At 40.2% G+C, this 12,057-nt stretch overlaps 1 protein-coding gene across 6 annotated transcripts in view; it reads right to left on the bottom strand.

Annotated features, from left to right (window-relative positions):
- Positions 1-12,057, bottom strand: part of Dzip1 (DAZ interacting zinc finger protein 1) — a 66,080-nt gene that overhangs the window by 28,883 nt on the left and 25,140 nt on the right. For 5 of the 6 annotated variants that reach the window (XM_029558878.1, XM_029558875.1, XM_029558876.1 and 2 more), the window contains 4 exons: positions 7,750-7,890; positions 7,420-7,468; positions 6,277-6,333; positions 2,184-2,240 (listed from right to left, as the gene is read on the bottom strand). In XM_029558878.1, the coding sequence (XP_029414738.1) occupies positions 2,184-2,240; positions 6,277-6,333; positions 7,420-7,468; positions 7,750-7,890 (304 nt within the window). The remainder of the gene's footprint in view (positions 1-2,183; positions 2,241-6,276; positions 6,334-7,419; positions 7,469-7,749; positions 7,891-12,057) is intronic. The other variant, XM_008823613.3, reaches the window with a different exon arrangement.

The raw sequence follows: 12,057 nt of genomic DNA, 5'->3' as shown, positions 1-12,057 counted from the left end.
AAAATATAAAAAATATTTAAAAAATATTTTTAAGGAAAATGTGGATTTTGTATACTATTGCTTAGAAGTCTAACAACAGATAGAAAAGAAAGCAAGTTCAAAAGACAAATGGCCAGTAATGCCTTATAAAAATCAACCCTAAAATAGAGAGCAGCAGGCAGATTTTACACTTAACGTGAAAAAAATACAATTTAGAAATAATTTTCTTGTATATTCAATATAAGGTAAATTTATCTATGCCCAACATATATTTATCTGTTACCAGTTCAAAGGGGGATTGGGACCTAAGTGTTTTAAACTTGTATAAAAAAGCCTAGCACGTGATTACATTCTGTGTCTAAAACAAGTAGCCCACATGTAGTGATCCTAGGAAAAAATAGATATAATCAATATACTCTTCCTGGGCAGCATGGATAAAAAGGGTCATTACTAAAGATCATCATGTATAGACCAGAGTATTTATGAAGACAAAAACATAAGCAAAGTGACCAGTTCCATCATAGATTTATTTAAGTCTATTCTTTCACTTATTTGTTTAAAGCAGGGTCTATGTAGCTCTGGCTGGACTAGAACTTGTTGTGTAGACTAGGCTGGCCTTGAACCCAAATGACTCTCCTGACTCTGATTGCCAAATGCTGGGATTATAGGCATGAACTACTACATTCAGCTGATGTCTACTCTTTAATGTTTTTTACACTGATTGATGTGTGTATGTATGCATACATGAATATTTCATGGCAACTATGTAAAGGTCAGAGGACAACTTGCAGGAGTCAATTCTCTCCTTCTACCACGTGGGTTCTAGGGATCAAACTCAGGTCATCAGCCTTGTCAGCAAGCATCTTTACCTGCTGAGCAATCTCACCAGCCACTTTCTTTCTTTCTTTTTTTTTTCCCAATGTGCATGTGTGTTGTGTTCATGTGTCTAAGTGTGGGTGTGTGTGCCATAGTACACATGTAGAGGTCAGAAGACAACCTTGGATGTTAGTCCTCACCTTCCACCTTGTTTTGAAACAAAGTCTCTTGATGCTTACTGCTGCATGTCAGGCTACCTGGCCAGTGAGCGTCCAAAAATTCTGTCCCCACCTCCCAGGAGCACTGGGATTACAGATGTGGGCTATCACATCCAGCTTGACGTGGTTCTGGAGATCCAAACTCTAGTCCTCGTGCTTGCATGGCAAGCGCCTTATCTACTGAGCCATCTCCCCAGCCCATGTCTAGTCTTGTTTTTAAATTTTTTTATTTTTTTATGTGTATTGCCTGCAATATAGGTAAGAGCACCCATGTTGTACAATGCCCACTGAGGTCAGAAGAGGCTGTCGGATCCCCTGGGACTGGAATTACAGTTGTTAGCTGCCATGTGGGTGCTGGGATTCAAACCTGGGTCTTCTGCAAAAACAGTGTTCTTAATTGCTGAGCCATCTCTCCAGCCCCCCATGTCTATTCTTTTAATGGGCCAAAATAGAAAGTGTAGACATCATTAGAGTAAGATGAGACAAAAAAAGACAGTCCTCTTTCTTGATTCATTTGTAATATACAGCAGGCCACATGAAAACATAAGGAACATATTACAAAAAGTGCAAGTGTCTTAATGCTATAAACAGTGAACAATGGCTACAAGTATTCACCCATCTACTAAATGGCGATAACAGCAACTGCTACCCTTACCCTTTGTCCTCAGCCAAGGACTGAATCCTGGCAGTGATTTTATCCCATAAAATCTCATCCAATTTCCTTTAGTTTCTATCACATGTCTTTTCTAGATTTTCCTAACCAATTGCTGAAACTGTTTATTTAAAAAAGATAACTTGCTACCACATTGAAAGTTATGAAAACCACCACATATGCCCTGTGGTGTGTGCTGGCTGCCTAGACTAGGAGCAAGCCACCCCATTCTTACGTAATATCTACCACTTTCCACAAAGATTATAAACCATCAAAGTACCAACGTTAAAACTGCTAGTGGTAAGTCTGACACCACACACATTGAACACTTTATGGCTTTTGTGGTAAGTTGTTTTCAATAATATTATGTATGAAGACTGAAGTTTCATGAACAGCTTTGTAATCACTGAAGTGCTTCCTGTTTTATGTAATTACTGCCCTCCCCAGCACGCTGGGTTAATAAGTTACCTAACTCAGGGTGAAAACATAAAATGCTGAAGACTAGTACTGAAACTTACCATGTACCATTGACAGACTTGATTTACCTTCCAGAGTCTGTGTGGCTGAGGCATTCACTAAAACAGAACAAAAGGGAAAAACTCACCAGCTCTATCATTAAAGTGTAATCTGACCCTTGAGGATGGTTGCATAGTCCTCATATCAACATACAGACTGCCCACGAGAGATGATTGTCTCAAATAAAAGACACTATTCAGCTGACTTTAACTAATTTTTAATAAAATTTTAAAAAATTATTTTGAGATGTCAGGAATCAAATTCAGGGCCTTATGTATGCTAGACAAGCATTGTGTCATTGTGTCACTGAGCTATAGCCCTGCTCTTTATTTAGAAATAACTCACCCTTTATATATATAGTTCAGTGCTTTTAGTATATTCACAGGACTGCATAACCACAATCAGTATCCAGTCTTAGAACATTTTGATCAATAGCAACCCCAATCTTATACCCACTAGCTATCATGTCTCTTTTCCCACCCCTAATAGCCCCCTTTTAGTCAGTCCCTGGCAACAATTAACATACTTTGTGTATCTATAACTTTGGGTATTCTGGACAATTCATCCACATAATATGAATTATACAGTGTGTTCTGGCTTCTTTCACCTAGCAGCATGTTTTCCTTGTGTAATGTGTGTTAATATCAACATTATTTTAATGGTCAAAAGCATTCCATTGTATGAATAGACCACAATTTGTTTATCCTTTATTATTTGATGGACATTCAGGTTGCTTCCACTTTGGAAGAATGCTTCAATGAGCATCAGGTACCAACAAGTTCTGAAAAATATCCCAAGCCCAGCATGGTGGTGCGCACCTTTAATTCCAGCACTCTGGAGGTGGAGGCAGGTGGATCTCTGCGAGATAGTGAGTTCCAGGCCAGATGGGGCTATAGGGAGGACCCTGTCTCAAAACAAAACAAAACAAAACAAAACAAAAATATTCCAAGCACTGGGCTAGACAGAAGATGTGAAGGAGTTAATTTAGCCATAGCTTTAGATAGAGGTTATATACTCAGGCAACACTAAATCCTGTTTTTAATTCTATTGAAAAGTAGATTCCTCAGCCTCTCTTGGAATATTTCACATTTCTTATCTGCGAGTCCTTGGACTATCTAGTTACATGGATTTCTTTCACTAAACAATTTACCTACTTATTATCTCTTTCTCTGGTTCATCTTTAATTCAAATCCTATCCTAAAAATATTGATCATGATATATTACCTCCATAGCCATACATTTTATTTTTTGTCTTTACAATGAATACTGGCAAAAATTTCCCAATCCTGTCTGTAAATTGCTAACAATTGGAAATAGGACTTCTGAACCCATTTGCAACTTTGTAATCTAGATCAAGGTTTAGCAAACTATAGACTGTGGGAAATACTCTAACCTAGCCTATTGATGGGTTTTGTAAAGTTTTATTGAAACACAGCTGAATTCGTTCCATTTTATAGTCTGTGGCTATTTTTGTAATATCACACCATCATATGTAGAAGAGAACATTTGCCCATGTAACTTAAAATAGTTACTCTCTCACTATTTATTCCTTCATAAGAAAAGAGAAAAACACTGTTTACCATGCCTGACCTAGATGTTCTCCAGTTCACAGAATCAAAAGATGCAATCTTGTTAAAATGGATCCTCTCCTGGCATTCTTCATAAACCACAAAACTCACTCCCTTATGATGAAGGCAGTTAGTCAGGTATGAAAATGACTAGGGTCAGTGCTGGAGAGATGGCTCAGCGGTTAAGAGCACTGACTGCTCTTGCAGAGGACCTGGGTTTTATTCCCAGCACCCACATGGCGGCTACAAACTGTCCTTAACTCCAGTTCCGGGGGAATCCAAAGCCCTTTTCTGACCTCTGCGGTTTTGCATGACATGGGTACACTCACATACATTCAGGCAATACACTCAACTCATACATATAAAACAAAAAAATAATAAAATATTTTTTTAAAAAAGAAAATGACTAGGGTCTAAACAGCACATTAGGGTCTTCATACAGTAGAACGTTCACTTCCCCATTTGTGGCAGGGAAGTAAATCCAGCCTAAGAAAACTGACTGCAGTCTCTATCACTGAGTGTACACAATGGCAGAGTCCAATGGTCTGACATCTGCCTTACGTTAGACATTAGAAATCCTTCATTTTGCCAGGTGTGAATCCAATTTATTCATTATATATCTCCTGTGCTGTTCTTCTGTGCTTTATTAATTTGAATTTTCTCATCTTGAAAGTTAGGGTACACCTGTTCCTTTAGTGAACAGAACTTTCCTAACATCACTAGAACCTTGGATTTTAGATCTTTTTCCAAGTTGTTAGAGGGTTTGGGGACCAGTAAACTACCTTTAAGGGACATCTACATATGGGCCTATTTTTTCCCCATAACTCTCCAGAGCCCAGTGACATCCATACTTTTTCTTCCCTTATGCCCAATCAGTAAAAATTACAAATATTTCTTAAAATAAATTTTACACATCTATCATACAAACATTATATACATAAAACATTAAGGTATTTGAAATTTTGAAGAATGAATTTTCTCATATGTAAAAACTTCCAGTAATTTCTCATATCCCAATAGATTTTAATGCATACCCTCAGACTATCTAAAAACCTATTTGCAGAAAAAAGCCATGAATATAGCTTTGCTATTTTTTTCTATTCTGCTGCATGTTTGGTGACATTTTGTCATTTAACTTGGCCTTTTGACTTTTCATCCTTCTCTGAAATGCTTATTTTCTCTGTTTCCTAAAACGGAAGTCTAGCTTCTCCCCATGACACCAAGCTCCCTTCCTCACCACACCACTCAAGTTCTCTTTGGCTTTGGGAGGAAACTGCAGCTTCAAAAAAGAAGTCCCTCAGTAGGCTAATGATTAAAATGATTAGCCAAATTCCTAAACATACCCATTAATGAATGTCCTTTAATTTTAGGTAGTCCTGTCCTGATGCCTTGCCCTCGTCAACGGTATCAGCCCTCAGTGCCCAACCTCAGTCCTGGTCTCAGTAGTGGGCCAGACCTCTGTGTACGTGGTATATCTAACTGTCCCCTCATCACTGTCATCTGTTCTTACTTCCTCTACCCATAGTTATTTTCCCCTCTTCCCCTCTTTCTTGAAAGGAATAAAAATATCTCAATTATTTCACTATCACTGGGAAAAGAAGTTTGTAAAGATTATATATTTGTGTGTATGTGTATATAAGTGTTCATGTATATTTGTGTGGGGGAGTGTGTGAAGGCTGGAGGTCAATGTTCAGTATCTTTTTCTATCAGTCTCCATATTATTATATTATTATTATTTAGATTTATATTATTCATTTATGTCTGTGAGTATATATTTAAGGCTGTGAGTATATATTTGTGGGATGCCTGGCTTGTTATGTGGGTGCTAAGGATCTGAACTCCAGTCCTCACAACTGCTGCATCTCTCCAGCTCTCCACCTCATCTTTTAAGCCAGAGTCTCTTGAACCTGGAGTCCCAGATTTGCCTACACTGGCTGGAGAGCAAGCCTCAGAGATTCTTGTCTCTGCTGCTCCAGGACTGGGATTATAGGCATGTGTTACTGCGCTAATCTTTTACACGGGTGCTGGGATCAAACTCAGGTCTTCAGACTGGCATGACAAGGACTTTGCTGACTGAGCCATCTCCCTAGACCCCAAATTATCTTTTTGGTTTATAGCCACATCTTGACAAGTCCAGGCCCTAGAGCAAATGTGCTATCTGATCATAGTGAGGACAGGTGGACCTGCTCAAATCCTGCAGTCTCTGTCATGCCTAAATGACCATACCTCCAAACATGGTCCTCCCAGAGTACTACTTTGGGAAATCCAAAAGCATGAACTCCTGCAATGCCAACACAAGTTTTACTCATCCCTTTATAAGTCAAACTGCCAAACTAACAAAAATCACACAGTATTTACAGCATTTGGTTTCAGAACTAAGTCACAGTTAAGAATCAAAATGAATCAATGTCATCACCAAATACATTGGTTTTCAAAGAAAAATCTCTAAACAAGTACCAAGTGAAAATGGGGTGTTGGTTTGGCATTTTAAAGATATTTAGATCCTGAACTTATTACAGAAGCTTACTAGGTGCAGCTGGGCCAACTGACTTCGTCTCCAGTGCTTGCCAGGTTACAGGATTCCCTAAGATGACAAAAATGAGTGAAAAATGAAAATCGTAAGACTAGATTTGGCAGCCCATATCCCAATTTTTGTCACCAGAAAAATACATGAAGCTCTGCAACATATATAACACCTCACTCAAGAAAATGATTATGTTTGACTCAAATCCTGTTAAAAGCTAAATTTTCATGGAATTACTTCCAGTCAATTTTTATATTTAAATTATTAATTCTAGATATCTCTCATCACTTGAGCTCTCATTATCCTAAGAGACGTTAAAGGAAACCGTAACATACACATCCAAACCCTAGCTGGCATTCCCTTAAGCAGGCAAAAATTCCTTAATAAATTGAATCATGCAGGGGTGAAGACTAGATCTCTGGGCAGGAGTCTAGGCAGAAGGCTGTTAGGCACCACTGTCAGATCTTACACTTATGGCTGCAGTGTCCGCTCCTCTGCTCCAACTCATGACAGATATGAGATGGCTGGGCTATGGTTGCCAGAGCCAGTAGGCTGTGTGTGCAGCCACCATGCTGACAGGCAAGCTGTAAATCCCAAACTATCACAATTGAGAGGCTACAACAAGCCTTTATAGTACTTTAGGAGAATTAAGCATTTAACATTAATCCTAATAGCTAGCACTAGGTGTTTAACAAGTGTACTTAATATGAGTTATTCCATTTAATCCTTGTAATTGGTATAGTTACTATTAGTACTCCTACATTAGAGCCAAAGAAACTGAATAGAGGCTCACAAAGACATGAAGTCCCAGAGATGAGAGTTGAACTCAGACTATTTCTAGACCCTGTGGTTTTAACTTTGTCTTATGTATATACCTTAAGAGATAAATGGCCACTAAGTAGTATTACATGCATAATGTCTGAGTTAAATAAAATTAAATGATAGTTTAGATTTTTTCAATTCTTCAACTTTCTGGGTTGTAGCAACAGATCTCTCAAATATTAAAATAACAAGAGGGCAGATATCTCAAATTAAAATACCAAGGAGAATGCCACCTTAGCAGCACACAGCAGGACCCACATTCTTCTGGGCCAGAGTAGGCAGGCAAAGGAGTTTGGCTCTAGCATAGGGATCCTGTCCACTTACCTTTCAGTTCACCGATACTGGTGCATGGTTTACTGGCAAACTCTTTAATCTGCAAAAGATAAAACGGTCTGCCAGTAATTCACATTCTAAAGTAGATAGGGATAGGTTGCATATAGATAGATATGGCTGTTGGAAAACTAATCTTTTCATTAAATCATCCAAAAATGTGGCACATGGAGACATGGAGTTTTACAAAAGCGAAATGTGGATTTGGCTACATCTCCTAGTGAGCACCGAGAAGTCTTACCTGCCTTCAAATTCATTATGAATTGAGTGAATCTGCTTTACAGCTATTGCTGGAAGCTTAGTTCCAGGCTCCTCCAGACGTACCTGCTGCCTTTGAGTAATGATCAGCTCATTCTGCTCCTGTAGTTTCTGGCCCAACTCTTCTACCCGCTTCTTATAGAAAATGTTATCCGCACTCAGATCATTCATCATTGTGTTTTGGAGTTTCTCTATATGTGACAGGAGCTAGAAAAAATTAAGAAAGGCATTAGTCTGCAGGCTGCACATACAATGTTTTTTTTTTTCTACAGATTTTTTGAGTTTTTCTATAGGTGATAGTGGAGATAAAAAAATAAAAAAGGCTTTATTCTTCAGGCGGCCAATATAATTTTTTTTTTTTTTTTAAGATTGTATGTGCCTGCTTTGATTTTTTTTTTTTTTTTCTGTTTCTATTCTATCAGTGTGCATCGAGTCATTTGACAAGGCATCTTAAGGCCCTGGCTATGCTAGACTTTCCAGGGAGTTTATGATCAGAGGCAGACAAAGCTGATCAGGTAGGCAGCTGAGCCGGCTTAAGCACATTACATGAAATAACACAGGGCTACTTGGTAATAAAGGATGATTACATCGCTCCCAGAGTGGTGCTCTTGTCTCCACGATGATCTTTTCACGCAGCCTTGTCTCTCCCCACCACACATACATCCACTTGTCTCTCCCCACCACACATACATCCACTTGTGCCATGCTGGCTCAAATGGGAAATCTTTGGCCAGAGAGTGCACCTGACTTATTTTATATTCCCATCAGTCAGCATAAGCTCTGGTCCATAGGGGTAGGAGCTTGAGGAAAAGAGGGAGAAGAAAGAAAGGAGGGAGGGAGGGAAATGAAGGTACATAGGTCTCTCTTTAGACTGTGATGGTTACTCATTTTTATTTTTTTCTCTTCTTCCTTTTTGAGATATGCTCTCCCTATAGCCCCAGCTGGCCTGAAACTCACTATGTAGACCAGGCTGGCCTGGATCTCACAAAGATCCACCTGTCTCTGCCTCCTAAGTGTTGGGATTAAAGGTATGCCACACCACACCCTGATTTCTTTCTTCGTTTTCTGTATTTGTATGTGTTGTGCATACATATGTTTGTATATGTGTGGGGGAGCATGTGCATGTGTAAGCCCAAGATTAGTATTGGGAATCGTCCTCTATTACTCTCTACCGTATTCAGGCAGGGGCTCTCAATCTAACCCAAAACTCACTGATGTAGCTGGTCTTACATTGAGGATCCTATCTCTGCCTTCCAAGGCTGGAATTAGAGGTGGATTGCTGTGCCCAGTGGGCATCTACATGGGTTCTGGGCATCTGAATTCCCATCCTCTTGCTTAGAAAGCAAATACCTCCTGAGCCATCATCCCAGCCTGTAAGATGGTTAATCTTGTCAACTTGAAGGGATACTGAATCACCATGAAAATAAACTGCTAGGTATTATCTGTGAAGGATTTTCTAGATTCAGTTCATTGAGGTGGGAGGACCCACTCTAAAGGTGGGGGGCACTATTCTCAGGGATGGAGTCCTGGACTGAATGAAAATGAGAAAGAGCTGACTACAGATGCATTGTGACCAGCTGCCTGAAGCTCTGACACCATGATGTCCCCACCTGGATGGACTGTGAGCCAAAGTCAGCCCTTCTGCCCTCAGACTGCTGTTGTGTTTCATCACAGCAACACAGACTAACTAATATAGAAATTTAATGCCAAAGAAGAGCATATACTGAACACAAAGAACTCTAGAAGGATATGTTTTTGACAATTTAAGGAATGGTTGCTACAGCAATTTCAGTACAGCAAAAACAGAGAGGGTAAAGAAGAAAAAAAAAAAAGCTTGGTAATTGGTCTAGAGAGGTAATGTACCTGACCCAAATTCAGTCAAAAGAGCAGAGCCTAGCCTTGAACTATGTATCTAGCTTCAGGGTCAAGGCTCTTAGTTGCCCATGAAGTTCTCTGTGCTGTGCACAAGCCTGGACAAACACTGAGCTGAAATGTGTGAGAAAGACTTTCTTAGGGAAGTCAGAAAAGAACCCCTCAGAGCCTAGTGGATACTAAGAATCTCCCCCCAAGAAATAAAGTGTCAAGCCGGACATGGTGGCTCATGCCTTTAGTCCCAGGACTTTGGAGGCAGAGGCAGGAGGATCTCTGTGGGCTCAAGCCCAGCCTGGTCTACATAGTGAGTTCTAAGCCAGTTGGTGCTACAGGGAGACCCTGTCTCAAAAACACCAAAATAAATAAATAAATAAATAAATAAATAAATAGTGTCAAGAACCTTTACTAAGCTAAGTGTGGTGGTGCATGTTTTTAATCCCAGTGCTTGGGAAGCAGAGGCAGGTGCAATCTCTGTGAGTTCCAGGCCAGCCTGGTCTACATAGGGAGTTCCATGAAGTCTGGGACTAGGGAGATCCTGTCAAACAAAACAAACAAACAAACAAACAAATCAAAACAACAACAAAACATTCGGAATCTTAGGTAGAAATTTGGTATCTTGGACCAGATCATCAAATTGGGTCCCTAAGAAGCAAGAAACCGAGGCAGAGCCAAGATGGGGTAAGAAATCAAGGGATGATGTCACTGTGATACTGGAATTAAGAAAGGATAGCAGGGGCTGGAGAGATGGCTCAGTGGTTAAGAATACTGGTTGTTCTTGCAGAAGACCTGGGTTCGAATCCCAGCACCCACATGGCAGCTAACAACTGTCTGTAACTCCAGTTCCAGGGGATCCGACAGCCTCTTCTGTCCTCCATAGGCACTGCACGACACGGGTGCACTTACCTACATGCAGGCTCACTCACACACATAAAATAAAAAGGATAGCAAAGGGATAGACAAAATTCACTGAGAGGGCAATGTGAAGGATTAAGCAAGGCTGCCATAACTATCTCAGGAAGCTTGCAGTCTCGAGCCCATTTTTTGTGATCTACCATTATAAACTCTATGCTGTCTTCTGCTTTTGCATCTAATACCATCCTCCTTCTCTGTTACTGCATGACTATTATGCAACCTCCTAAAGTCCAGGGCATCTTATGCTGGGTCAGAAAGGCTCACATGGCTTATCAGTGATTCCCTTTGAACTCCTACCAATGTTAGTTTTTTAAAAAAAGAAAAAGAAAACTGCCAAGAATCTAGGTAAAGCAATAAAAATTTGGCAAAGGCAACTCCTAAACAGAGAAACACAGTATGTGCTTTGTGGGAAGAGTAAGCACCAATCATGTGGAATAATTAATAGTTAGGTCTCAGGCAAAGATGACTGCACTTGATTGAATTCACCTCTGTTATGGTTTAAAGGAGAAACACACAGTTTCTGCATAGCTACACTACCAGACAAAGGAACAGCGTAGCCTGCTGGTGCATGAGTCTGTACACCGGGCAGTGTATGAGTCTGTGCAGAGCCAGGGGAGGCCTTGCCTTCTTCCTCTGTTACTTTTTTTTAACACAACTTAGAATGACAAAGTGTTGGAACTATAACACACATCCTAGACCAGCCAGGACACTGAAATTCCCACAGTTGCCTGATACACTGTGGACTTGAGGATTAAAAATGCCCTCCCCCCATTCTTAAGGAAACCTGAATTCTGTCCCCAAATACCAATGCTACAAAGATGCCTTGGAGAATGAATAGGAACATTAATTTTTCTAAGAGCACTGGCTCGAACCATATATCTAAAACAGAACAGGCTAGATTACCTTGGGCTTTTGTTTTTCCCAAAATGTGCATGTTCTTGACTTACCTACCAATTGAATCTCAAAGACTAAAGCTGGACATGTGTATTTTGGAGGAGTCTCAGGCAGCTCTGAAGTGATTCTCAGTTAGGAACTACTATGTTAGAGCACCTCAGTGGGAAGATCCTTTGTCCTTTTTCCTTATAAGGCAAATAATCATTCTACACTGTCCCTGCTTGTTCTTATTCCCAGCTGGCTAAATCCCTGAAGAATGACAGTCTAGCCAGACTGAATGCATAGCACAGGACCTAGAGCATATAGGGCCTGGACTCAGCAACCCTGGGCAAGGCAGCATCTCTGTGGATAAAGCACTTGGGTTCAATTCCCAGTACCTACGTGGTAGCTAACAACTGCCCATAACTCCAGTTCCAGCGAATTCAATTCTCTTTGACCCCTGCAGGCACTGCATGGCATGGGTGCACTTATATACATGCAGACAATACACATAAAAAATAAAATATTTTTTTTTAAAAAAGAAGAAAAATAGAGCCTGGTGTGGTGGTGCACGCCTTAATCCCAGCACTCAGGAGGCAGAGGCAGGCGGATCTCTGTGAGTTCAAGGCCAGCCTGGTCTACATAGTGAGGTCTAGGACAGCAGGGGCTACAGGGAGACCCTGTCTCAAAAAGACAACAACAACAACAAAAAGAAAA

The sequence above is a fragment of the Nannospalax galili genome, unplaced genomic scaffold (assembly GCF_000622305.1).
Source record: "Nannospalax galili isolate Female #2095 unplaced genomic scaffold, S.galili_v1.0 scaffold528, whole genome shotgun sequence".
Taxonomy (NCBI): domain Eukaryota; kingdom Metazoa; phylum Chordata; class Mammalia; order Rodentia; family Spalacidae; genus Nannospalax; species Nannospalax galili.
This window is presented reverse-complemented; position numbering and strand designations above follow the sequence as displayed.